The sequence below is a fragment of the Herpailurus yagouaroundi genome, unplaced genomic scaffold, assembly GCF_014898765.1.
Source record: "Herpailurus yagouaroundi ecotype Mexico unplaced genomic scaffold, PumYag 250, whole genome shotgun sequence".
In the NCBI taxonomy this organism is placed as follows: Eukaryota; Metazoa; Chordata; class Mammalia; order Carnivora; family Felidae; genus Herpailurus; species Herpailurus yagouaroundi.
Window position 1 is genome coordinate 24,156,553 of NW_024412467.1, and position 23,184 is coordinate 24,179,736.

General features: G+C 34.4%; 1 protein-coding gene across 4 annotated transcripts in view; it reads left to right on the forward strand.

Annotated features, from left to right (window-relative positions):
• GMDS (GDP-mannose 4,6-dehydratase) overlaps window positions 1-23,184 on the forward strand; it is a 638,647-nt gene that overhangs the window by 160,895 nt on the left and 454,568 nt on the right. For all 4 annotated transcript variants that reach the window (XM_040460741.1, XM_040460740.1, XM_040460738.1 and 1 more), the window contains exon 4: window positions 1,644-1,753. In XM_040460741.1, coding sequence (XP_040316675.1) covers window positions 1,644-1,753 — 110 coding nt within the window. The remainder of the gene's footprint in view (window positions 1-1,643; window positions 1,754-23,184) is intronic.

Here is a 23,184-nt window from a genome sequence, read left to right on the forward strand (position 1 = left end):
GATCATTGCAGTTGCATGTTTTTTTGTTATTAAAATTGCCTGAATGTAGCCATATAGTCTACATAGCACAGTCATAGAGTTTTCTCATTGCTCTTTACAGCAGCTCCTAAACTTGTGAGTGAAACCATTTTACAGATGAGGAAATGGAGGCAAAGGGAGGTTGTAACTTTATTTGAGGTCATACACCATGTAAAAGACAGAGCTAGGACCAGGACACTGGGTTTTTAAACTCCAAGTTCAGCCGGCTCTGCTTGTCCAGTTTTTCCAGCTGGCAGGGATGATTCCATCAGTTTGTAAAGCATAAGTCATTTTTTTTTTTTAATTTTTTTTCTCAACATTTATTTATTTTTGGGACAGAGAGAGACAGAGCATGAACGGGGGAGGGGCAGAGAGAGGGAGACACAGAATCGGAAACAGGCTCCAGGCTCTGAGCCATCAGCCCAGAGCCTGACGCGGGGCTCGAACTCACAGACCGCGAGATCGTGACCTGGCTGAAGTCGGACGCTTAACCGACTGCGCCACCCAGGCGCCCCAAGCATAAGTCATTTTGTATTCATTTCAGAGCATCGAATACTTGGAATTTTGGGTTACTTGTACAAGTAGTGACATCATCAGGAAGATGATCTAGTTGTCTCCACTAAAGGCTTTTCACCTTTATATTTAGTTATTTAGTGCATCCTCCTTGAAAATTATGATCATTTTTGTGCAAAGTGAAGAATGGCACTGCCATTGGATCTAAACATAGATTAGTATTATGTACAAATAATGTAAAGATCAAGCTAGCAAATTGCCCATCTACAATGTGTCAAATTCTTATAGTAATTAAGTCAGTGTACGGATCTACTGAGACTTAGGGTAGAATAGGCCAGTGTTCTTTAATCAATTTAATCAATTATGTCACTACATCACTCATTTCATGGATGGCTTAAGGATTCATGTTTATGAAGTACTTAAAAATCACCAGATAAAAGCATCTGATTCACTATTACCCAGTGTATTACAGAGTTCTTTAGAGAATATATACATTAGTGTGAGATTTTCTTTATCTGAATATCACTCTTATGTAACATACCTTACAACTATCTGGGAACCATAAGATTCATTAATTGTATAATATCTGCCTTCTGTCTTGATATGACTTTTATTTTTTAATTAATTAATTAATCTTTTATTTTTTAAATGTTTATTTATTTTGTGTGTATGAGAGAGCGAGAGTGAGAGAGAGAGAACACAGAAGTGGGGGACGGACAGAGAGAATGGGAGAGAGAGAATCCCAAGGAGTCTCCTTGCTGTCCATATAGAGCCTGATGTGGGGCTTGATCTCACAAACTGTGAGGTCATGACCTGAGTTGGAATGGAGTTGGACACTCAGTTGGACACTTAACCAACTGAGCCACCCAGGTGCCCCTTGATATGATTTTTTTAAAACGTTCTTTTGAGTTTTTAAAAATCCTCTTTAGACATAGGCAACACATGTGAATAGCTTTCTACTCTTTAGGTTCTTTAAAGATGAGTTATTCTCTGCTACTCCAAAACCAGTCTGGTTTTCAGACATTTAGAATATACATTTCCATTTTGATATTTTTAAAAATTGGGCTTTTGTTGTTTTCTTCTATCTGATGGTATGTTTTTGAATTCTAAAGACATGAAGTTGCATTATGGTGATCTCACTGACAGTACCTGCCTTGTGAAGATCATTAATGAAGTAAAGCCTACAGAGATCTACAACCTTGGAGCCCAGAGCCATGTTAAAGTAAGCCATTTTCAGTCACATTTCTTTGCTGTGTTCTTGAGTTGTTCTGTATTTTGTCTGTTGTTTCTTAATACAATAATACAGGCACTGCTCCTAGTCTTCAAGTTTAATTAATGAATCTGATAGAAATACTAATACTTTTTAGAAGTGTATTCCATTATTGAATGATATAAAATCTTACTGCTAACATTAAAATAGCAGTATTCCTTTATTTTGGATTGATCTTGTAGTATGTTCTCTGCCATTTCAAATCACATTGTGAATGAAGTGTTTTGTTAAAATATTGAAAAATGTAACTCAATAAAACTTCTATTTTAATATTAATTTTTGGTAGTGGTTATATTATTGGCTGAGAAAGTAATATTTTTGAGTTAAATAATATGTTAAAATTAACTGAATTAACTTTTTATTATAAGTAGTAAAAATCATGGGAAGAAAAGCCTCTTGTCTCCTTAGTATGATACAGCTAATGTTGATTTTTTTTCCCTTAATTCAGATTCTCCGGTAGTCTACCTACCTCTCTTTAGTTTTTCTTTCTGGAAAAAATTGCAGTAAACCTGAGTAGCCCATTCCTAGGGCTCTACTAATCTCCTTAATTCAAGTTTTTGTTATATTCACTTGAGTGAGTGAAATCTGAAGCCAAGAATATGAATTCTATTTAGATATTTATTCAATCAGGATAGTCGAGCTTAGAAATAAAAGCAAATAACTCTAAGTTAAAACAGTCCCTCTCTCCCCCCAAATCAGAGAATCTATCAGTGATTTTTTCTGTTCAATGAATGAATTCAGCAGTCTTATTTCAGAATTGTATTCCTTTATATCCCCAACTCTGGCACAGTGGAAGCTATATGTCTCAGCTAGTTTAAGGGACGAATTATAAGTTTCTAAATAAAATGAAACAGGTGTGAACATAGTGAGAGAAACATAATGGTAGGCCCAGTCTTATAATTGATATCAAATTTAAAAATAGTGTATAAATTCTCATAATGTACATTTTTCTCTCAAATATTAACCTTGACAGATAGCTACATATTAATAAAGATGCTTCTTATCTGTGCTGTCTAGGAAAAAAATGTTTTTCCTTTCTTAATCTCTGATGATACTGTCCTGTATCCAGCATTAAGCTTTGGGCTGTGAAAATTATCAAGGTTTTTCAGTTAGAGCAGAGCTCGTTTTCTAAATGATTCTGAATGTATTTTCTCATTTTGAAAGCGTATCTTATGCATACTATGCCTGGAGAGATTATCACCTGTCTTTTCTATAGAGACGTAGTGGCTCTCTTTATCACTCCAGGAATGAAGACTATTTATCCCTAACTGGAACAATCAGTCCATCTTCCACATTGTAATTTATCTAGCTGCTTTTTGGCCTTCCTCACCAAAATGAGAGTATCTTCCAGGCAAAATAGAATGTTTTGGAATGAATCCTCTGTTAATCAACTTCCTTTAGATTAAGAACTTTACTTTGTGATTCTAGATAGTTTATCACCCCTGGGGCTATAAACTGGCATGGTGGGAAGCTAAAGGAAATTTTATGGAAATTTATTTATAGAAAGTCTTCCCCCTGTCACTTTAGAATTAAATGGATCAGGCTTCTTTTTCCAAAAAGTTCAAAAAGTTAGTTGTACTTTTCTTACTTGAGTGAGCCTGTTACTGTGTGGTTATTATTCTGGAGTGGTTGTACTGTAAGTGTAGAAAGTGTAGGAGACTGAGTTGTTTCATTCAAAGTTGCTTTGTATGTGAAGTTTATCTGTTTTCATTGTGTTTTGCTGGCTTCACCTAAAGGCCAGTTAATTGGCAGAAATGGTGTCTAATTGAATATGAATCTTGCTTTGTCAGATAATTTAGCCCTTTAACAAATATTTGCATGCATGGTGGAATAGAGGATACAAAGATGTATAAATCCCACTTCTGTCACGGAGGGTCTAAACTTTTGTAGAGGTGATTTGTGGCAAGTGAGAGAGCCTGGCACTAGTATCTTAGTCTTTAGAGAAGGGTGAGAGAGAACTTCAGTCTGAAGAGCTTCAAGGAGAAGATTTAGGGAGGAAATTTGCAGACATAGTGGGAACTGGCAGTTGAAATGGAGGTAGTAATGTAAGTCTAAGAGTCAGAAGTGAGAAAACTTGGGACACATTTTTAACATGATCAGCATTCCAGATTGAGCGAAAAATGTGTTGAAAAATGGGACATAAGGCTCTGTAGATAGTTGGGCTACCTTTCAGTAGCCTCTGCATATTTAAAAAAATTTTTTTTTAATTTTTATTTATTTTTGAGAGAGAGAGAAAGAGTGTGAGCTAAGAAGGGGCTGAGAGAGAGAGAGGGAGACACGGAATCTGAAGCAGGCTCCAGGCTCTGAGCTGTCAGCACAGAGCCCGACGTGGGGCCTAAACCCACATACTGTGAGGTCATGACCTGAGCTGAAGTCTGGTGGTTAACCAACTGAGCCACCCAGGTGCCCCGCCTCTGGATATTTTTGAACATGGGGAAAATAGATTTAGAGATGAGGTTTACAGGTAAGTCTAGTGGTAGGGCTTCAGAAGAGATAGGAAGCTGTCAGATGAAGACGGCAGGAATGAAGTAGATGATACAGGATGCCTGGTAGGACAGACCTCTCTACTGATAAGATATGGGAGCCAGGGAAGAGGGAAAACAAGGTTCCAGTGCCGAGGGGACCAGACAACTGCTGGTACCAATACCAGAGCAGGCATTCAAGGCGGGACTGTTGGAATCAGACAGGGTAAATGAGAAGTTCCTTCACCCTGTTTGATTCCAGGGTACTGGCAGTACTTGAAGGACATTCAGGTGAAACAAGTCATGAGGTAGTTTCAAATATGTTGTGAGAGAGACTAGGGGTACAACAAATGTAAATTCAGCTCTGAGAATTCTTGCAATGCAAGACAGCAGATAGAAAAAGAAGAGTAGAGGCCTGAAGATTGAATCTAGGGGACAGGAGTGTATTTAGAATGGGAAGAGGAAGAATAGTCACTGATAACAGGAAAGTGGGAGATTGACATGCAGGAGGGTGGAATTGTGTCACAGAAGTAAAAATCAGGCTATTTCAAGCAAGAGGGGATATCGGCATTGCTAGATACTTCTAAAAAGAGCATTCTAACAATATGATAGAAGAGTTAGCTAGCACAGAGGGTTTAGAAGTTGAGGGGTTATAAGGGAAATGTAAATTGAGTGGATTCTTTTCTAGAAATTTCCTGGTGTAAGGAAGAGAGCATATCTGATAGATAAGGCTCACTTTAGCATCAGCTGCAGGTTGCAGGGTGCTTCCCCAGAATTCCTGATTCATGAACTTATGTTTTTAGGACATGTTGATAATGCTGATTCTGGTCTGGGAATTTCACTTTGAGAGCCATTGCTCTAATGTTTCAGGTTTTTTGGTTTATCTATTTTTGATATGTGTCTTAAATGCATTCTTTTTAGGCCTTCTTTTTTTAATGTACCAGCTTTTTGAATTTGGTATAAAATAGTCCTGTTCCTTGACAGGTAGTGAACTTGTGTGCTTTTAAAGCCTAAAACTATACCTACGATCATGAATGAAGAGTCTAAGGAGAATCTGATATACATTTATATCAAAATTCTTCACATTCACAAATCTTTTTCTGAGAAGTATGTAGTCCATGAGAAATAACTAGTATTTTAGGGGAATAGTATGAATACAAACTGCTGTTATGATGTCCGTTAAAAATCCGTGTTCCACGTTACTATTTCTGCTGTGAGCTAATGTCCAATTGATTATCAGTCATAGAAGGAGTGGGTGTGGGTCAGGGGCTGGTGTGATGGCAGCTGGGGATGACAGGCTGCCCTGTTATTAGGGAGATGTTGCTCAGTTTCTCAACCACTCCAAGGCTGTTTGCATTGGGCTTCAGTTGTCTGCCTGTTCTTTTAGCAGCTTGTTAGGGGGTTAGGATGGGAAATATATATGTATATATATTTGAAGTGAATTCTCAGTGTTAACTTTGTAGGATTTACTGTATTCTTAGACAATAGTTTTTAAACAAAAGTTCTTTCTGACTGTGAAATGCTTGCAATAAGGTTAATTAAAATACATTTTTATTATTTGGTTTGGAGCTTTTAAGAAGGACAATTCTAATATTAGCACATTTTGTATTTTCCTTTGAATCCATGACTTCTAGACTGGGCATTGTTTGTGTTGGCTTCTCTTTGTGCAGGATAAAGTCTTCTATCACTCTCACTTCCAGTTAATTTGCTGTGGGCTATGGTATGCTAAAAGTAAGGAAAATAAAATAATAGGAAGTTGGTCTGGTTTCCTGTAGGAAACCAATGAAGATGAAATTGGTTCTTGGAATAAACCCACAACAGTCTGGGAAATACTGACTGAAGACATTTTTCTGAATCATAAACAGAAAAATTATGACTCATGAAGTGTGGGTCATTGAGAGGCTGATTTGATCTTATGTGGGAGAAAAGTGAGAGATGACGGAAATGTACTAGTTATTAAAAGTAGTTAAACCTAGCATGATGACATCATCCAAGTAGGAACAAATTATCCAACATTTAGTCCAGCCCATTTTGATGGAGAACATGTTTCAAGAGCCTGCTTTATTGTTCTTTTCTTAAAACTGTGTAAATAATAGTTTTTCAGTAATTTCTGTCTTAAATTTCTTACCTGTTCAATGTTCATTACTATTGTGATTTTGGATTTTTCCACCATTCCTCCAACTTGTTTGGTACTCTCATGTCATTCTTGAAGCTATAGTGTTGGATGTGATCTTTCTATAATAAATCTAGTCCAGCATTAGTCTTTTTTGTCTCACAGTATCCTGTTGGAGTTACCTTTATTTTTTTTTCAAAGAAATGAAAATTATACAGTCATGGAATATTACAGCTAAAAGAAACTTTAGAAATGATTTCATATGAGGACCTCTGCATAGCTCAGTCGGTTGAGTGTGTCTGACTCTTGATTTTGGCTCAGGTCATGATCCCAGGGTTGTGGGTTCTCTGTGCTGAATGTGGAGCCTGCTTAAGAGTGTCTCTCCCTCTCTCTCTCACTCTTTTTCCCCCACCCTCTCTCCTTCTCCCTCTCCCTCTTCTCCTGTCCTTCGTCCCCCTTTGTATGCACGCATGCTCTCACTCTCTCTCTCTTTCTCTCTAAAATAAAAAAAAAAATTAAAAAATGATTTCATATGCTTTTCATTTTATAAATGAAGCTACTCAAAGTCACACAGCTAGTTTACTGGCCAATCCAGGATTGGAACTCAGATCTCTGTATTCTATAATTTATTTCAAGGACCATGAAAGAAAATGATTTTCTCTGCAGTAATAAATGTAATGTAAAGTAGTTCTCACCATAATTTTTTTCTTTCCCCACATACCTAAGTTTCTTCTTAAGCTTACTCTTTCCCCCCTGTGTCTTCAGTGGAGACAGAAAGTCGTTTACTCTTTCTCCTTCAGTTTTGAGAAGGATTTTCAAATCCCTTCTCAGTGTTGCAGACCATTATTAAGTCTTTATCTTTTTCAAATTGAATAACTCCATAGTTTTCATTAATTTTCTAACTCTTTAATGACATTTATTTTGTTTCATGAAAGTTAGGAGGCTGTCTTTTTACCAGAAGGTAAACTAGAGCATGACCAAGTGAGCAGGAGTGGGATTCCTTGTCTGGTTGTGTGGGACCAGTCAGCAAATTTTGAACATGGAAGCACAAAGGAGCTGAGTCTAAGTTGTCCTCATGGTGGGAACTTCCAGCCCAGGAAGCTAGACAAGAAGCAGAGCTGATCGTGAGCCAAGGAGCTAGCATAGTGGCCATGCACCAAGTTAGAATTGGGAAGAGATGAGAGAAACACCAGGCCAGGGAATGAAGCTGGGAATTAAAAAAAAAAAAAAAAAAAAAGGAAAAAGGCATGGGAATTAGACGAGTGGCCCTTGGGAAGGGGACTGAGCTGTTTAATTACCTGAGTTAAAGACTGTCATCTCCAGTGGCTTTTTCCTGGCTTGTTCTAGGAGTTGAAATTTATAGCTGGAGAGCTGACCCTCATATTTATCTCCAGGAAGCCTAAACCTCTTGTGGCTTCTCTCATTGAGGGGAAGGGGGTGGGTGACTTGATGCATTGGAGAATTGCTTATGGTAGGAAAAGGCAGGTGCCTAGGTTGAACATCTGGTTACTGCCTGACTAACTCAGTTATAGAACAAAATAAAATTGCAATAACGTGGCCCTGTGCTGTGTAATCATAGCAAGGGTAGGGGGTGGCCTATTAAAACCCAGAGCAAACAGCAGAGAGGACTGTTCTTCTGTGTCCCTGCTCATTCATTCTTTCTTTTTTCTTTTTTTTGGGGGGGGGTTATCTTGGGGAGCCCTCAGGGGTGAGTAGAGCAGGAAAATGTGGGGTATAGCTTGCTGTTAGGACAGGAAATGTGAGAACATCCTTGTATGTGGATGAGACTCTAGCTCCATGTCCCACACAATTGCATGCTAGATTTCATTAAATCAAGTTGTGTGAATGCAGCTATCTAACATGTGGTCTGGTTGCTGCCTTTTATCAAGCCCTATGCCAGCAGGATCAGGAGGAGGCTTACAGATGCAAAACATCCTTAGTGTTATCTTTCAAAAAAGATCATATTATACCACTTTGCTTTTACAAAAGACCTGAATTAGTACCTGTTATCACTAAAATAAATATGAAGAGAATTTTCACTTTCATGAAAATAATAGGTCAATAGCAAAAAATCAGGTTCAGTGTTTGTTTTGTATTGAGGTGTTGTAGAGGCAGCCTGCACCCTGAGCAGTGAGAGTGGCACATCAGACTTCTTCCCCAGGAATTACATTCAGCATCTCAGCATCAAGACACCATAGCTTTGAGCAGTGTTTGTGAGCATCTGTGCTTTATCTAGACTTATTTTGTGCACCTGTTAAGCAGGATGTGTCTTAAGGTATCAGGAAAGCCTAAGAGAGGTTATTTTTTGGGTCTGGGAATGCTCAAAAAATTATTCCATATAAATTAATGGTAATTGTTCCTTGCTTTCATGCCATTTTGGCTTATCAAAGTTTTCCTAGAACTGTCTACTTTTGGATAGTGGGGGAAACCTGCAGATGATCATGTCATGGGGCAGAAGGGAGGAAGGTTTTCATGGGACACTATAGGCAAGAGTTCTTAAATCAGGGATGCACATAGAATTCCTAGGACATACTCTAAAACTTTAGATCCAGGCCCACTCTAGACCCTGGGCCTTGGTGTTTTTTCTGGCTTTAGATCCTGGCCATGTTACATGCCCCTATCAAAGGTATGTGACTTTGATAGAGTGCTCAGTGCTTTTAAGCCTCCATTTAGTCATCTATAAAATGAGCACCTTCCTTCAGTTGTGGGTCCTTTCGACATGCTTCTATTTATAGTCCTTTATGCTTGCTTCTATATGCTTGCTATATGCTTGCTATAGTCCTTTATGCATGCTTCTATCTATAGTCCTTTATGCTTGTTTGATTGTTGATACTCTGTCCTAGATATCCACCTGCTTGTTCCCTTAACTACTCCCAACCTTTACTCAAACATCAACTCCTCAAGGCCCTCCTGACTATGCTGTTTACAATAGCAACTCCTGGGAATGGTGGCACAGTCCATCCTGAGGGGGAGGGCTAACAAATGAATTTAGTAGGAACAAAGGAGGGGGGAGGGAATTGCAAATTCGCTATTCTGCTCCCCTCAACCTCCAATCCCAGTTTGCTGTTTGTCATACTTTAGGCTAACATGAGGCAAATTATTCAGGGAATTGAATGCATGAAGGTAACACAGGGAATCTACATGCCATTCATTGTTTCATCCGCCAGTGATGGAGGCCTGCCCTTTGCCACAGCAGCTGTTTGAAATTATATGCAAGAATGTTTTCCTCATTCAAATGCCTGTAGTTCCTGCCTCTGAAACGTTAACTTGTTATGTCCTATTATAAAGGGGAAAATGATGTTTTGGGCCCTTTGATTTTTATGAAGTGAGCCATAGTATTTTGAGGTGGAAGAGATCTTGGCGATGAGCTAGCTTAAGCCCTTTTTTTTTTTTACAAAACACCACTTGGAACTTCCATTTGATGAGCAGCAGGGTCTACTATCTAGGCTGGAACCCAGAACTGGCACCACTTGATTTTCTTGTCATACAACTGATCTAAGAAGACTGAGGTTGGAAAGGCGTCACTGAAATATCCGGGGATGATAATGTAAGACTCTGATGTTTGAAGTTTTACCTCTCTTCTTGTTCCAACCACTTTAATACAGTGAAATGAAGTTTTGATGCAATAGGTTTGAATGAAAAGCATTGTTTTTTCCTTAATGGAGGAAACTGGTTGTAATTGATACCAAATGAGTAGTGTTTGCATAGTGAAGAAGATCCCCTAATACAACAATACAAGATGTAATGGTAGCACAAAATTGATATTAATATAAAATTAGTATATAAGGAAAATAGAAATCTACAGTACTAAATCATCAGGAATAAGCACAATCTTTTTGGCTAAGGTAATTCAATAATAGTTTTTTTTTTTAATTTTTTTTTTCAACGTTTATTTATTTTTGGGACAGAGAGAGACAGAGCATGAATGGGCGAGGGGCAGAGAGAGAGGGAGACACAGAATCGGAAACAGGCTCCAGGCTCTGAGCCATCAGCCCAGAGCCCGACGCGGGGCTCGAACTCACGGACCGTGAGATCGTGACCTGGTTGAAGTCAGATGCTTAACCGACTGCGCCACCCAGGCGCCCCATAATAGTTTTTATGTCAAGTGCCTGTACTGTGCTAGTGTGTAAATAAGTTTCCCTAAAAGCTATAGGATGCTAATAATATTTGCTACTTATGGAATCAGAAGTATCAATAGCTTGATAGCCAAAATGAATAAATTGTTCCTATTTGGGTACTTTTTTAAAAAAAGAAAAAGCCAAGTCAGTTATATGACTATTATCAATTAACCTATTCTATAAGATTTAAAAATAAATATTTCCATTTTAATACTACAAATATATTTTTGTCCATATATTAGTATATACAAATTATAACTCCTTATTTGGTCTCTGAAGATAACTTCTTTTGTTTAGCAGATAAATAAATTAATATAGGCTTATATATTTTGTGAGGTTTAAAATAAGTTCTTGGGGCACCTGGGTGGCTCAGCTGGTTGAGTGTCGACTTTGGCTTAGGTCATGATCTCGCAGTTCAGAAGTTTGAGCCCCACATCGGCTCTGTGCTGAAAACTCAGAGCCTGGAGCCTGCTTCAGATTCTGTGTCTCCTTCTCTCTTGGCACCTCCTCCCCCGTCCCACCTTGCTTGCACTCTGTCTCTGTCTTTCAAAAATAAACATAAAAAAAAAAAAGCTAGTTTTTTCATGTTCATGTGGAATTCCCTTTTTATATGTAATTCTTTTGTGTGCTCACAGCAGCATAAAGTCACCCTAATTGTTAACGATTATGAAGGTACCTTATGGGCAGAAGGCTTTACCTGGTAAAGAGCAATGAATACAACTTTGAGAATCTGAGTATTAATAAGGTGTGTTTGCAATGAGACCTAATATCCATGCCTTCAGTGGTGTGTCTGTTTCTGGAAAAATTAGCTCCCTTACAAGTGAAGAGAGCAAGATGAATGGAGCAACTACTGGATGCTCTTACTCTGTGTAGATAGTTGGCTTGCGTGATACAAATCTCTACTTTTAAGTAAAGTTGCATTTTGTATGTTTTTGTTCCATAGCTCCATTTCTTTCTAATTGATTCTGTTGATCATCACCCATGTGGGCACAGTCCCCATGATATTTAATAATTTGGTAACCACTTTTGTTTGTTACAAGGAAATTGTAGTACAAAACCTTTTCATTTTATAATTTAATGTTTAAGCTTACAGTGTATAAACTCCTCTAATGTAAATATGGCTAATCACTTCCTATGGTTCTTAGAAGGAAGTTTAGCATTTTTTATCTTATATTCATGAGGGTAGAGCAGGACTTTATAATGCTTGTGGGCCTCTGTGTGTCATCTGGCTCAAATTCTTTCTGGAAGCCTGTTACAGATTTGAGCAATTGAATTCAAATCTAAAACCACTTAAAAAGTCCTTTATAGTCCATTAAGAATTTATATGAGAGAGAACACTCTATGAAAGTTCTCCTCTCCCTGTTCAAACAGATTGTTCTGTTTTATTAGATCTAGGTGGTATTGTAATTTTGATAACAGCTAATAACGTTTGGAATCTTGCTTATAATTAGTAGACCACACAAAGGTATGTTTGTTGGGTTTTGCACTCTTAATCCACTTATTATTAAATAAAATCCAGAGTATTATTTTAGCTTTGCAATAATTAAACTAAAATTAATGCAAATAGGTAAATGTTTATCTTAATATCAATTTCTAGATATATTTATAAGCACAAATAGTAAATAGTGTAGGTACTCTGAGTGAAACTTTTTGTTTTGGATTTAATGATGAAAACTTTGGATTCCCAATTAGATTGAAATGTGTAATTTGTATAAATTAAGATGTAGACATAGATAATAATTTAATATCACAGTTAGATGTATCTGTCATCCCGATCCTCAAAAAACCCCACAAAACACTTGTGTGTAAATATAAGAATTTAAACTTAATCATTCTTTTAAGCACCTCCTATGGCCTGGTATCAAATATAATTCCTACTATATCCTTTTAATACAAGTGGAGTTTATAAAATTCTCTTTGTTAAATGTAGATCCTTAAAATTGGTATAGTAAAATAAAATGAAACCTTTTGTGTTTAAAAAAATGTAATGCTTAAAATCATTTTTATTTCTATTTAAGTTATTAGGTATTGGATACCTTACAAGTGCCAAAAAGAAGTAAATTGTGAGAAAATTGCTGTAATTTAGATTTCAATTTTTTGAAAAATGTCTACGCTACTGTTTTTAGTAAAATTCATACAATGTGTACATCGTTTATGGATGTTAATAAAAAATCATCCGTGATGAATTTAAATTTGCTTTCTTTACAGGTAAATATCCATAAAGGCTTGGTTGGGCTTCTTAAACAATGTTGTTTGTCATTAGAAAAACTTAGACCAAAAATTCCTTAAAAAAATGTTGAATTTTAAACAATGAGCTCAACTTATGTATAATTATAGTGTTGATTAAAATGAAATGTTCTCCAGATGACAAATATTGTGTTAGTAGCAATGATGCAGTTATTGTAAATGGCAGATTGTCAGAGGCAAGGCAGTCAGTGTGAGCTTTTCATTTTGTTTGGTAAATCAGGGTAAAACCTTTTCCTGAATCTCCTTTGTACTCCCACCCCCATACACTTTAGTTGTGTTAGGGTTTTTTTTTTTTTTTTCATGATTATTTATTTTGAGGGAGAGAGAGACAGAGTGCAAGCCAAGGAGGGGCAGAGAGAGAGGGAGACACGGAATCCAAAGCAGGCTCCAGGCTCTGAGTTGTTAGCACAGCGTCTGACGCAGGGCTCGAACTCACAAACTGTGAGATCATGACCTGAGCTGAAGTCAGATGCTTAACTCACTGAGCCACCCAGGTGCCCCAGTTGTGTCAGTTTTTTTTTAACAGTAAAATGTCTTCTAGAAATCAATAGTATTGACAAACATATAAGGGACATTCTTTAGGACTATTAACACATATAATTAATCCTGATTGGAAATATCAATCTTTACCTTTTACCATGCAGATTGTTAAATGGTTTAGTAGAGGAAAGTTTTGTTTGTTTGTTTTGCTTAGGTTTCCATATGGCTCACACTGGAGTGATTTTGTTTGTTGTTTTGACACTGACATTTGTCAGGACAATTCAGAGCCATCAGCACCACTAAGGAGGAGGTTGAGAGGCTCTTCAGTGTTCTGATGTATTTCTCTGTCCCCTAGAAAAGAAGGATTTGAGTGTTTGACAGACAGTGGTTAATTAGTAGATCATAATATTTGAATTATTGGTAGTTTGAATAATGTGAATACTTTTTTATCTCATTGCTTTGCATTCGCTTTGTATTAATTATTATGAAAGTGTTTTGGGTTAGTAATCTTTTCAGCGTATCACTTGGCAAGATTATTTAGATTGCAGTTTTGCAAAAATTAATTTATTGTAAATAATTGACTTAAAACTTCACCTTTTCTTGTCATTGTTTCATTTCTAAACATAACTCTGTAGAAGTTGCCATATTAGCTAAAATTTATTGGCAGTAATAATGAAAAAAACTATTGGTTTTGGTTTATGTTAAATAATGTATCCTCACTACTCTTTCAGTGTTAGAAAGTTGTTGTACAGAGAAATAAATAGAAATTCCTGGTAAGCTTCGGCATTTTTGTGGGGAGGCAAATTATTCCTGAAGCTTCCGTAGTCATCTGTCTAGATTAGAGCCATGTTTCTTTTTGGAACAGGGGAGGTTTCTGGTGCATGGAAGATTGTTGTGCTCTTTTATACACATAGATGGCAGCAAAGTGTTACAGACAGCGGAAGTCAACCTTGTACTTCTAATGAAAGATGAATGACAGTATAAACTGACTTCTATCAACGTAGCTGCCTGTGTCCTGTAGTTAAACATAAAATAAGAAAGAAAGCCACTATTGATAACACAAGAATATAGGAGAATGAAGAAGGCTATGAGAAGCTATAGTACACTGAATTTCTGGACAAATCCCAGGTGGGGAGGCTTAATCTTTTAAGGTATGTCATCCACTCCTGTAAGATGATAGAAATCAGCTAAGATAATATGCATGTCAAAATAAAGAGACCGCTAAGGACTGAGGGGCGGTAGGGAAAGAGGGAAGTAAAAGAGAAACTATACACAAGTTGCAGCGGCTAGTAATGGCCTGCTGCCTGAGGGTACTGTAGAGTTTGGCCTGCATGTCTCCTTCTTAGTTAAGCAAGTTACAAAGAGGAAATGTCAGTCCACGAATCAGACAAACATTCCATGGGAACATTTGCTCAAATGTCAGCATTTTAGAAAATAGAACTGCAGTCTCTTATGGTCTGGTCCCCACACTGGATTTTCTATTAAACACACTGGTGCAGATATATATTTCTTCAGAATGGATTTACAATTAAGAAGTCATTTTATGTCTTAATTAGCATTCCTATATAATGACATAATCACTATAAAAGATGACAGTCATCATTATAATTAATATTTAATATGTGTCTGTTTCTGAGGACCTTTCTGTGGCTTCCCACAAATTTCCAAGGTAATTTTCAAGTTGTAGAATTGAATTTGGTGAAATCACAGACATGAGGATCTAATGAAGTAAAATCGTATTTATTAGAAACCTGAGATATGGAGGCAAGTTATAAAAAAGCAATTTGTAACATGTCCTGAACTATCGAATCATGTCAGTATCTTACTAGTTATAAATATAATAAGGGTTCCTTAATACCTCTAATGTAATGGTAATGTTGTTCAAGAAAACATTTCCGTACTCTTTAGGTTTTTTTTCTGATCTAGTCTCATGCGATTTAGTACCACAGACTAATCTCTGTGTCACAAAATTGATTCCAAAGGTGTGTATAACAACTTGCTCAAATGCAGTGTCTGGCAAGTCTCTCTTGTGACAGCAACTTATTTCTCACATAATTATTTTTTTAGTAAATTTGATATCTTAACAACCCTTCCCCTCATTTCGGGGTTCAAAAATAACACTTAATATAATTTATTTCTCATACTTAATAAAGGCTTACTTGAGAGTATATTGCCATTCACTCTCTAGCCGCTTCAAGTAAACGAGGTTAGAAGGGAATGTGGTTTCCCAGGGTGTGCGGTGGTTTCCAGCCCCATTTGCTGTGCACTGTGATGGGCCTCAATGTTGTTTTAATGAAGCATAAAACATATAACGGCGGTTGCTTGTTACTTATTAATGATTAAATGGTTATACTCTGTCATATCAGTAGAAAAAGAATATACCCCCATATATATATTCTATTAAAAAAATCTATTTTGTTAACTTCAGTTTGTGTGCACAGATAGGTCTGTGTTACTCTCAATTTTTTAGTTGTGAGCTGTATAAATACAAGAGCTAAAAAAATTATGAAAATTTGAATTTTATTAATTTTGTGGGCTATCAATTAATTAAATAGATTTTTGTAAGATGAACTTTCACAGCCATACAGTTCTTAAAACCAAAGTCAAGGATGTTCCAGTTAGTCACAATTACACATAAATTTCTTTATAAATCGTTATCAAAATATCAAATATGTTTTCTTTAGATTTATATATAAATATAATTTTTTTAGATTGACATCTGCCGTTTGGAAACAACTTTCAACTAGGATATAATATGTTTTGCAGGTTGACAGCATACTTTTTTTCATATTTTTTGTCCCTTTTTGGCAGTATTAGATTTAGGCTGTGTGCTTTTTCTTAATGGGATAGTATCATGCAGATTATTTATGTGACCTTTTCACTGCTGCAGTTTTCATAAAAAGGGCAGTGTTGCAACACCACTTCCTCCAACTTCTTGATTTCAAAGAATCATACCTAAAGTAGGCAAATCTAACAGAAGAACATTGTTTTAAAGCTTTTTTAAAACCAATATATTGATTTTTGTTAATATTAGCACATCAATTGGCACATCAATTTTTCTTGATAAAATGTTTGTAAATATTTTACATAAATAATTAAATGTTGAATGATTAAAATTTTAAAAAATTGCTTATAACACTTTAAATGGATTTAGAAGGATGCACTTTATAAATAATTTTTGATGTACTTTTTAAACTAGAAAAATAGATCATGTATGGGTTGTAGAGGTCTTCCAAAATTTTATTGGCATCTTATAACCAATTATAATTTGCGATGGCTTTACATTTGTAAAATGACTAAATCCTATAAAATCTTAGATATTTGCAAATAATATAACAGTAGCTTATGTTATACTGGTCTTGAAGATTTCTGTTTCTTAATTATATTAACTTTTATGTAATTAGTTACGTAGGATTTAAATTGAACAAAAAATAGGCTGCACTCTATTATTTGGAATTATGCTGTTAAAATATTTGTGTTTATAATTCTTAGCTTTTCATTCTTATTATGCCCAAATTGTGCTTTTTAAAAAAAAATCTGGTAAAAGTATTTTAAAGTATATAAATATTCAAAAATTATTTAAATTGATAGATGAGATAGACTATAATCCCAAAACATATTTTCTCGTGTAACCATTGTTTTTTATGAAGTATTAATAATTAGTAGAAAAATTGATATAAATGCCCTGAAGTCCAGTTTTGGCTCCAAATTTATCCATTTAAAAATTCTTTTTTCTTTTTTCTTTTTTATAGATTGCATCTTAATTTTTGTATTGAACAGTTAGATTCATAAATGTATTACCTATAGTTTGTATCCTTTGAGGGATGATGTTTTTAGATGTGATATGCTCTCTCATATTGTGGGAGATTCTTTTATATCTTTAGTGTTCTCTCTCTCCCCCTGTTTCTTTCTCAGTTTCTTCTTGAGGATACTACTTATCAAGTTGAACATCTTTTATGATGATGAGTCTTGGTGGTGCAACTTTATTGGCATAAGATCCAGAGACTAATCCATAAAACACAATTACAGAAGTCTCCAAAGTATAAAATATTAACTTGTCATTTTTTGAGTTTTCCCTTTTGACAAGCTTCATTGATTTTTCTTTTTCTTGTTTTGTACATTTTCTGCTGTGCTAATTCTGGAAGAATTTATAGATGTCATTATGGGAAAATATGTATTTTAACTGACAACATAAATATCTTGGTTATATAATTACCTGGTCAGAGATTTTAAGTTACAAACCAGTAAAAAATCATTCTTTATAATGTAGCATAAATTATACTTTGTATTTTCAGTAAAAAGTTGTTGGTGAATTTGAACACTTTTTTTTAAAGAAATCTCAGTGTCAGTTGACATGTTCATGAAATATTTAATAGAAACAGTGCGGTTTAATTTTATCTTCTTTTATGATAAAATACTGGTTTACAGAGAGTTGACTCATCTTACTCATTTTTTTGCATTCATTGAAAACTTTTAATGAAATCAATTTTCTGGATGAGATTTACATTTCTATGTGTAAAACAACAAGTTCAGAGATTTAGTGCTTCCCTTTGCTTTTTAGGGGCATTTCATTTTCTCTACTGTAGTAATCTTAATTCCAGATGTTAGCACATGGCATTCATGTAGTGTTCTAATTACGTTTGTTTATTATTTTTTTTTTTAAATATTAGCTCTGTGACCTGATGCTATATGTGGTATCTTGATTTCTCAGTTATATAGATTTTGTTGTCATTTAGTGTATATTTGCAATCTTCCATGTGTATTAGGTAAAGACATGTTTGTTGCTACATATTAAATCTCTTACTGAATAGTCTTGTACTTTATTTAAATTGTGTTGTGACTTGAGACCTTTATGTATACAGCATCATAAAATTAAATAAAATAGTTTTTTGCATATAGAGATAGCTTAATGAAATATCACCATAATGATGAAAAATTGATTGTTGGAACTTTGAAGACACTAAGAACACATACTTAAACGTGACTAATGTCTGAAAGTTCTTTTAGATATTTGTAATAAATCTGTAAGATAACTACATGGTTGACACATGAACTAAGGATTTCACCATATTGACAATTGAGATTGTATATTTAATCCATTTTTAATTATATAATTCTCTTATTTAAGCTTCATTGATCATATATGTGATGGGCATATTAAAATGTAAAACATTCTAAGTACTGGTATAGGGCATTTTTTTCTTTATGAAGAGAAGTAAAAAGAATTGGACTTGTCAAATTTTTTTTAGTCATATAAGAGCAAAACTTCTGAACAAGACATGTAACTTCTCTGGGCCTCAATTTTCCTCATCTGTAAACAGGGTTTGAGACTTTTTGGGAAGTAAGGAAGAGTTAGGTTATGTGCTCTTGAAGATCTCTTTCAGACCTAAAACCTTATGATTCTGTGATTTATTTTTGCAGTGGTATTATTGCTTATTGATATAAATTATGTGTCTTGTCTAATGTAAATATAAATGTTAATAAAAATTAATGATGAAAACTTCAAACAGTCTCTTTTAAAAACTAATTTTGGGCAAGATTCAATTGAAAGATTTTATTATATAATGGTTTTCTCAAGAAATATTTGACATACTCATTTAAAATGGGCTTATACCTTTTTAAGAATTTAATACAGAATAGTGGAAACTCTGGGATGGAAAAAGCATTATAGTCCATTTTGTCGGAAAGTACAGACTAAAGTTGAGTGCTTTGTAAATTGTTGATCACACTGTTACCATGGGTCTATCTTATCTAGAAAACATTAGTATGTGAATATTTTCTTTGAAACAGAAATTTGAATGAATAAAATAAGTTGGTTTTCTGAATAATACATGCTAAGTTTTCTTACATGTAAATATGTATATGCATTTCCATAAATTGATTCTGAGGTATATAAATAAATTTAGGTACCAGTATTAATTTGTTTCTACATTTTGCTTTAGTAGTTATGTCTTAATTTCTGAAAATTTATAGACAATTGCAGTAGAATGAATCTGTTGTGCCCCAAATTTGGTCATAAAGGAAAAACAAACCAACCAACCTATGTTCATGCCCTGAGTGTATTGAATATGCAGTTTGTGATTATGGAAACTAAGCTTCTAAATGTTGTAAGTACATTTCATTAACGTACAACCTCCCATAAATTTGTGTTTAATGACATTACTTTTGGGGGGAAGGGGAGGGATTATGGTTGGAGTAGTTAAGGTTGAAGTATGGTTGGTTTTTAGGGTAATAGAGTTTGCCACTTATCAGTATTGGCTGCTCTATTAAATGTATGCTAAATTGGAGTTTATAATGTAAAATGTAGTGTTCAAATATATAAATGAATTTAGAAAACAAAAAGTGAAAGTTTAAAAAAACTTAAAAGATGTGTCTTTAAAAGATATTCAGTGGCAAAGTCCAAATTTACCATCTGGAAGAAAAAAATATAAATTAAAAGTTTTAATTTCCAAGGTGTTCATTTTTTGTTGATTTTTTATTTTAATAAGGAAGTGCTATATAAGGAAGTGTTTATAAAATTCATAAAAAAAATACTACATAGTAATCAAAGCATGTCTTCTCCTCTTAGCTTTCATTGTATTTAAATATTGTATTCCCAGTGAAAGAGTACAAAATTATAACCAGCATAGAGTAGGTTATTTTTAATTATTCAGATATCTTTTCTGTTTAGGGGCATTTTATGTATTCAAGGTGGCAAACTTGTTTTTAGGTTGTTTTTTCAAGCTTTTATCAGTCTTTTATTCATCCCAATTAGGGCATTCCTAAAATATTTACTCTGAGCGCTTTTTATTAGTTTTCTTATATGACATTTGGAAATCTTAAAAGTTTTGTGCAGTGATTACTATAGGTTATTACTTAAATAACTCAGATACGTAAAAGTTAGATTTTCCCCCACCTCTCTTCTATGCAGTTACCATAAGGATTTAAGAATCTGTGTCTAAATGAAGTTATAAATTATATACAAATTCTTAGATTGGACTTTGTCTTTTGCTATTTACAATAAAAGCTTAAAATTTTTCAAGTAGATTACTTTCTTTGTGACTAAATTTTCATTATTTGAAGAATAATTACAAAAATAACTTATTTGTAATTTTCTTAATATCCTACCTTTTTTGTTTTTACTAATATAAGGGAATATTTAATCAGCTTTATTTTTGATAGCTAATTGAAGTTTTTTTTTAAGCTATGATACAAAATTGGAAATATACCTGAAAATTAATTATAGACTCTACTTAATGTCAACAGTTTATTTATTTGACATTTCTTTTGTTATCACTATCTTAACCATCTAGATTGGTGACTGCCTTCTTCTAACTGGAAGATCCTAGTCTAATTCCTTCCTTTTACATATTAGGTAACTGGATCACAAAGAGATGAAGCTCCTTGCCTTTGGTTGCCCTAGGTCAGGCACAGCTAGGTTATGTGGGGACTAGAGTTAAGTCTTTCTCTTTATTCGGAGCTAAATCTTCTCTACCCATTGCCTCTCACTTGCTTTGTCTAAGTATGACATGGATGGATTGCTTGGAATTCTTTCAAAGCCTTTCCTGTGTAATAATGATGGCAAAGATTTCAAGCATTTGTCAGGGGCCACTAATACATGTTGTGACAGCAGTTTAAGGGGGGAAAGGTGGATTTATTACTAATAAAACATTAAAACTCTTATATTTTAAAGCCAAACATAATTTACATTCAGTTTTACCCCTCACTGCTCTACCTGTCTATTTTTGATTTAAACTGCCACCCTCTTTCTCGTCCCGGCAACATTCATCCTCCTCCTAGCCATCCCCCACATCGCCACCCCTTCAGGAGATAGGTGGGAAAGCTGGGGGTTGTTAAAGTGCTTTGACTAGAACCATCTGTTTTTGCTCTCTCCTAAACACAATAGAACAGGCATTATTCCATGGGGTGGGGGCTATGTATATTCTTATCTATAATAATAAAATATAAAAAATAAGAAAAGTTTCAGATTCTAAAAAATCCAGTGATATGTAAACAGCTTCCTTTGGACTTCTGAATATTCTTGCAATTCTTTTGTTCATTTATGATCTGGAACTAGCGAACTTGCATGGTTTATTTTTCCTTTTCCTTTCAAATAGCATTATTTTCTTTGTATTTTGCTCAGCGTGACAACGTTAAGATGAAACTTGTTAAATAGATCCACATTGTCTATCAATATATACACATTATGTATCCCTCTTTAGTAACTAGCTTTTTTTTTTTTAAAAAGGCAAACTTATTCTTTAATTTTTAAATATATAGACATTTAGAAATATGGAACTTGCACTCGCTAATTTAAATGGTTTCTAGATGTATATACATACACAACTAGAATATAAAGTTGATTTTGGCTTTTTATGGCATGTGTTCATTGTGACTTGATTGGGATTTTCATGAGATAACTGTGCTTCAGAACTGTTGCCCATCTGCTTGAATTGAGAACCTCAAGTCGATTTTTACTGTTCTCAGGCTAGTGAGAATTATTTGTTCCCCTTGCTTTTGATTAGTCCTAGAATTATTGAGCAATATGTGAACTTCACAGCAAGAGAATCTATTGAAGTATTTTTTTAGAACTGCCATACATTGCTCTTAATGATTTTGAATTGCACTTGACCTAGTAACAGCTGTTACCTAACTTGTCTTTTTCCATAAAATGGCAAACCATTGATGTAGTGGTTTCCACTACATCAGTGAACATGAAGATTTTTATTTCTGAAACAGACACTGTGAATATTTCCTTTAACTGGTTGTGCTTAAACTGTGCTCAAGTTTACAAGTATGTTGTATTTTCTTAAAATATAAGTAAATTCTAGTAATAAAAGAAAAGTGAGATAAACACACACACACATATTATATTTGGAAATCCTAGAACACATTTTATTTCTCTGTACAGATAATATGCTGCTTCAAGACAACCTGATGTATAAAAACCTTAATTTGAAAACAAATTATAATTATCATTTTTAGCTATAAAATGAGTATTTACTTTACAAAATAGTTTATTTCAGTGTTCTTTTTAATAAATCTTGTTACTTTACCAAATATTAAAATGTATCCTTTTATTCTCTAAATTAGAGGACTTTATGTAATATCATGGCTTTATTTCTGATTTGTAATAGAGTTGAACCGTCGGTGTATTTAGTAGATATTCTGGTGTTCCTTTCTGTGAAATGCCTTTTCTTATCCTTTGTCCATCCTTTTCTTCTACCATTTTTATTGCTGATACACAGGCATTCCTATAAATCTTTTATCAGTTATGTATGTTGCAAATACATTCTTCCGGTTTGTCACTTCTGTGCTAATTTTTGTGGTGCTTTCACTGAGCATGAATCTTAAATTTTTTTTGAGGTCGAAGACTTTCTTTTTGGTATACTTTCTGTGCCTTGAGAAATCCTCTTTTGGATAGCATGCTTTCTATTAGGTTCCACAAATGTGTGGAATTTTCAGCTTCTTTAAAAGTTGTCATCTACTACATCAGGATTCATATACTAGATTGAGTTAGAACAAATGACCTCCAAGTTTCCTTCCAGCTCTACAATTCAAAGATGTAGATGGATTAAAAATAAAGGGTTATGTATTATAAAATACATACCAAATTTTCAAGAAACACATTGTATTTCATTGAATCTAAGATACTACTGATTTAAGATGTATCATTATTTTATTTCACATACCATTAGGAAAAGATAAGCTTCCTAATTAAACTATGACATAATTCCTTCTTTCCACTTAAAATGCTTTTATTTTCCACTTATAGAAAAGCTTACTCAGATTTATTGAGACATATTTATATCATATTTTACTCTTGTGCATGTATCGAAAATAAAAATATAAGTGAAATAAATTGGTTACTCTGCAAGAAAACACAGAATTGTAGACATTCCTCCAGGACAAGTGTCTGCTTAATTTAATACCAAACTTGTGCCCCACTCCATATTTTAGTTCCTTTCTATATACAATAACTTT